General features: G+C 31.3%; 1 protein-coding gene across 1 annotated transcript in view; it reads left to right on the top strand.

Moving 5' to 3' along the window:
- Positions 1-895, top strand: part of STRN3 (striatin, calmodulin binding protein 3) — a 121785-nt gene extending 120890 nt beyond the window's left edge. Inside the window, exons 15-16 of the mRNA XM_006889972.1 lie at positions 546-632; positions 726-895. Of these exons, the coding sequence (XP_006890034.1) occupies positions 546-632; positions 726-895 (257 nt within the window). The remainder of the gene's footprint in view (positions 1-545; positions 633-725) is intronic.
- The last annotated feature ends 4470 nt before the right edge of the window (positions 896-5365 follow it).

Here is a 5365-nt window from a genome sequence, read left to right as displayed (position 1 = left end):
AGAGCATCTGGTGGATTTGAACCATGTGCCTTCAGGATTGCAGTGCAGCTTCTTGCCACTAGACCGCCAGAGCTCCCTATCACTGCCCCTTTCTAAGCACATAAAATGATTAACATGTCAAATTTGTGTTACTTAGATGTCTTGTTTTAGAAGTTACATTTTGCTGTATGAAGGAACCCAGACACAAAAAGAGATTACATACTATATAATATTATTTATGTGAACCATTTAGTATAGGTCAGCCTATAGAAACAGAAAACAGATTAGTGTTTTCAAGGGTTGGAAAGAGGAAGAAATAAGAGAGCAACTGCTTAATGCATATGGAGTTTCCTTTGGCATGGTGAAAATATCATAGTGATCGTAAAACATTTGAAAATACTAAATGTCACTGAATTGTACTCTAAAATGATTAAATTTTAACTTTTATGGTATATATTTTTCCTTCCATAATGAATGTTTGTTGTAGTGATTGATGTGGTGGTACAATTTCTGATCTTTCACATTAAATAACTGTGATAAGTCATTTTGGGTATTTTTTTATTTAGGTAAAATGATCCATTCTATGGTAGCTCATTTGGATGCTGTTACAAGTCTAGCCGTTGATCCTAATGGAATCTATTTGATGTCTGGAAGTAAGTTTAAACATCTTGTATTGCTTAGTGGAGAGATGTGATAAAGGAATTATTACTGAATAATAAACTTTATTTGTGATATTCTTTTTTCAGGCCATGACTGTTCCATTAGATTATGGAATTTAGATAGCAAGACGTGTGTGCAAGAAATAACAGCACACAGGAAGAAATTGGATGAATCAATTTATGATGTTGCTTTCCATCCATCAAAAGCATATATTGCAAGTGCAGGAGCTGATGCCCTTGCCAAAGTATTTGTGTGATACAACAGAAACTTACATCATAACAAACATTTGCTTGGACACAAAAAGGGTCTGCATCACTGCCATTAAAAAGGTTACTGAAAAGACACTACATATGATCTACCTGGGTGAAGGCTATTTGGGGCAGACATACATGGATTGAAATCACATCTTAACTAATGTCAGGCTCATTAATTTAACTGTAATTAATTACTGTATTTTGTGGGACAAACAAAAAGGACTCCAGTATTTGTAGCCTGTACCAGATACGAACTGAGCATATGTCTGTTTTTTAGGTGTCTTTAAGCCAATGTGGAGTCTGGTCTAAAAAGACTTTTATTTTGGACTCTGTGTGCTGCCTTAGGGTTAGGAATGTGGTGCTCTTGTTGGGGGAAGTGAGCTCCAAGAGTAGCTTTTTTTCATCTCTTAGTGATCTTTGATTATTGGTTGAATGACACAGATTCCCTTTTAAATTTATTTTGCTTTAAAAAAAAAGAAAGAAAATTTAACTTAAAATATTTTAGCATTAGTTGCACAAAATGTTTGGATAAAATTCTAGTTTTTATAAGTCTTTTTATATATTTAGCCTGTCACAACAGTGCTCAAGATTGTATTGAAGTTTTTCTGCATTATTCAACCCTGAAACACAGAGATCTCACTGACCCACTCCTGTGTAACCACACACTTTCCTTCTTTCACCTAATACAGCTCAGCTAAGTCCTTCCATAAGATGCTAAATCACCTCCATCATTACATACTGTCTTTATAAACTAAGGACTATTAAATGTATTAAAGTGAAACAGTGGGGTTTAGTACTCCAGATGAACTCTTAAGAAAGCAAACTAATCTTGGCATCCTATCACTATGTGATATTTTGTACATCTTACTGTATTTACAAGTTTATTTATCAAGGATTATCCATCTTGCTAATGGCCTATTATTATTTATTTCACTTTTTGTTGGTCTTTATATCCTTTTATTAATGTGCTAAAGGGCCCTGTATATCTATCTTGGAACTCTGAATAGTCTAAAATAGACTAAAAATGGAATACTTTACCATTTAAGTTGTAAACCAAGGTGGTTCCCCCAGATAGACATCTTGATTTACCATAATTCCAAACAGAACTATCTTAATATTTTGAATAAAAGTTTTACTTGCATTACAAACATGATAAAAAAGTTGAATCAAGATTTAAAAATAAAAATCTGCTGTGTTTGGATTAGTTAACCCAGTTTTTATTTTTTCAGATGTGCTTAATTTTATGGTGTAACTGAAGATTTTGTTTGTGTAATGCATGGTTAAGACAATAAAGTATTTTTTCTAGTCTTCCAAAAAACTTTTCTGATCAGTTTGCAAGTTTTGATGAGTTTTGTAAGGTTTTTGTTTTACAAACTATGAATCAGCAAATTTTTAAGATTGTACCACATAGCAAACGTACAGCTGTTGAAAAACGATGTATATAAAATGCATATAATAAATATTAAATTGTGTACCTGTATGTTACTGTTGACTATCTTATTTTGCATTGAATAATAATAAAGTGCAATACTTCACTCTCCCTTGCTTAAACTAGGAAATAGAGAAGTTAGCGTTTCATTTTATCACACTATTCATTTAAACTTTGTTTTTAGTGCTATTCGGTTGAGATTAGGACAGTTAACTCCAGCATTAAAGAGCCTTTTCAGACATTTCCCCTTGTTTGGGATTTTTAATTTTTATTTTCTATTGAACTAAGTACTTTAGAAACAAAATAATTTGTTACTTTAACAAAAAACTTAGAGGTGCATTTTTAAGTCATCTGCTTAGATGTTACATTTATGAATTTTGGTTAATAAACTGTTTTTCCTATTTAGTTGTTCTGTTTATACACATACCTATACACAAGGTTGAATAAAAAAAATATTTCATTTTCCATTAAGTTATTCTTTTTAATTAAAAGTTATATCTTGAAATGCTTTCCTTTAACAAACTGTAATATCCTTTTAGTTTTCATGAGAATGGCAACATTAGAAAAACTATTTGGGAAAATTCTATTTGCATGCCACAAAAAGAAAATTATTGTGATATATTTAAATTAAAATTAATTATAAAAGTCATAAACGTCATGTGCTATAAAAATTAAGTGGTAATTTGATGATAAAACATTTCAGAAAGTAAAAATTTGTTTTTTGAAGAATGAAGCAACTAGTGGATGAATTAAAAGTGGCATTTAAAAAAAAAAATTTAAGACTATGTTGTTCCAAAACAAGTGTTGTTTCTGGCAGTTACTCCAAATCAGTGCACTGTTTAACTAAAATGTGGTTATTATGAAATGCATAAGCATTCATCATTGGGGGATATATTAAAACAAATTAGTAAAAACTAGTATTTCATTGTTTTTCTCTATTTTGGTTGTATTACTCACTATGTTAAGTATTTGAAAGAAACTGAAAGTCTGAGAAATAATGTTTTATTATAATTTTATTTGCATTCATGTTTGAACTGCTCTAATTTGAGCCCTACAACTAAAACCCACTGCCTTTGAGTCGAATGACACATCCATTGGGATTCTTTGGTTGCAAATCATTAAGGGAGGCAGCCGCTCCTGTTTTTCTTATGGTGGATTTGACTGCTTTCAGTATGCAGCCCAACACATTACAAACAAAAGTAGGTTAATCTGTGTTACAAATGTATGATTTTCATGTTATAATTAATATAGTATTAAAAGTTCTTTTTAATACACATTGATTTGCTGGATTATACAATATTTAGCCATACTCTTTCCTTTTATTTCAAACCAATATTATCCACTGTCGACTTAACATTTCCATTGTATTAAAAACTACATATTAATTTAGGCTTTCTTGTTAAAGTTGGATTGTAAAAGACCTTTTTAAAGATTACCTTTTTTTAGTTACTTAAGCTCCGATGGTGTAGTCCTTTGCTTTTAACCCCAAGGTGGCATCTCGTTGTGAGTTCAGATCCACCAGTGGCTGCAAAAAGTGGCTGGAAGGTCATATCTGAGTTGGTTCCAACACAATGGCAATGCTTTTGTGAGTGCTTTTTTAGGAGGGAAGTTGATTTTTGTCATTGTTGTAGGGGGACTCTGGTACAGTTCGTAGGGGAATTACAATGCTAATCTAAAGGCTGAATGGTGGTTTGAAACCTTGGAAGATGTTCAATCTCCTTGGTAATTTTGCAGTCTGTGAAACCCACTGAAGGGTCAGTCAGCTGTAAATTGGTTCTGAATGGATGGCAATGAGAGTTTCAGTTATTAAGCTGTTACTATGTTTACTTGAGATTAAAAAAATTGTTATTTTAAAGTGCTGATTTCTATTCTCTTGTAAATAATGAAAAGCTTATTGCCCTGGTTACTTTACAACTTTAATAAAATCAAGAAAAGACATTTTTAAAGGGGCAAACTGAGTAGAAGCTGTGTTTCATTAAAATAGTTTAATACTCTCAAGCTAAGAATTTCTGGTCTAATGGGAGAAAAAGTTAAAGCCCATGTTTTGTTGTTCATTAAAATTCTCATGTGACTCAGTTATATATATAGCTTTTCTGTAGGACAGCAACTTTGTCTTTCCAAACAAGACACAGGACATACACAATTTTTTTTTAAATTCAGATTGAATTTTCCACATGGTAATTAAATGGTGAATTTTTGCCATATAAAAGGGAGAGATAAGGGTAATAAAAGGCAATTTAGATTCATTGTCACAAGTATTTTTTTATTGCTCAAGATACTCAAACTACAATGTTTCTTTCTCATAGTTTTTCTTTAAAGTCTAAGGTCTTTAAAGCTAAATACTTAAAATGGAAGTGGTGTTTAAAAGCTTTCCATATTTTTTCACCAGTACATTGATATATTTAGCCTGTATTCTAGAAGTTATCTATACACATAAAAAAATTAAGGATATAAATAGAAAAATACCAGGTAACCTGCCATCTTGTTCAGTGTGATTTTTTTTTTCAGTCATAAATTACTTTGAAAATACCCTACAAAAGGAGCTTGATACATAACAATTCCCTTGAATCTCACCCAAAATTTAACTTTAGGTATGCGTTGTAATAGAAGTTTTCAACTATGTTTTTCTTTGTGTTAAGCTACTTATTTGGGCCAGAATGTTTTAGAAGAACTCATTTCTTTTCAAGCTTCATTTTTCTTTACAGAATTAGAAGGAATGTTGCTTTTGGTGTAAGTATCAGATTTTTTTTAAATTGAAATACACACTTAATAGACATGTTATAAGAACTTTAAATGCATGATCTTGCCCCTTTTCTGAGTTTCTGAAGTCAGGATGATGCAGCCTCAGCAGAATGTTTTGAATAGGTTATAAATTAAAATCAGAATGTAGAAGCTTTAAAATGAATGTTATTTGCTTGAAAGAGTACCAGACATCATTAATAGTGTCTGATCCTAGAATGCTACATAATTTCATTTTTATGAGAATACAGTTTATACATAGAGCCCCTTGCATTTTTTTCTTTCAGTTATTAAAATACCAACA

This window comes from Elephantulus edwardii, unplaced genomic scaffold (assembly GCF_000299155.1).
Source record: "Elephantulus edwardii isolate Elephantulus edwardi_28Jun2011 unplaced genomic scaffold, EleEdw1.0 scaffold00084, whole genome shotgun sequence".
Lineage (NCBI taxonomy): Eukaryota > Metazoa > Chordata > Mammalia > Macroscelidea > Macroscelididae > Elephantulus > Elephantulus edwardii.
The sequence above is the reverse complement of the archived record's forward strand: the minus strand, read 5'-3'. Positions and strand labels throughout refer to the sequence as shown.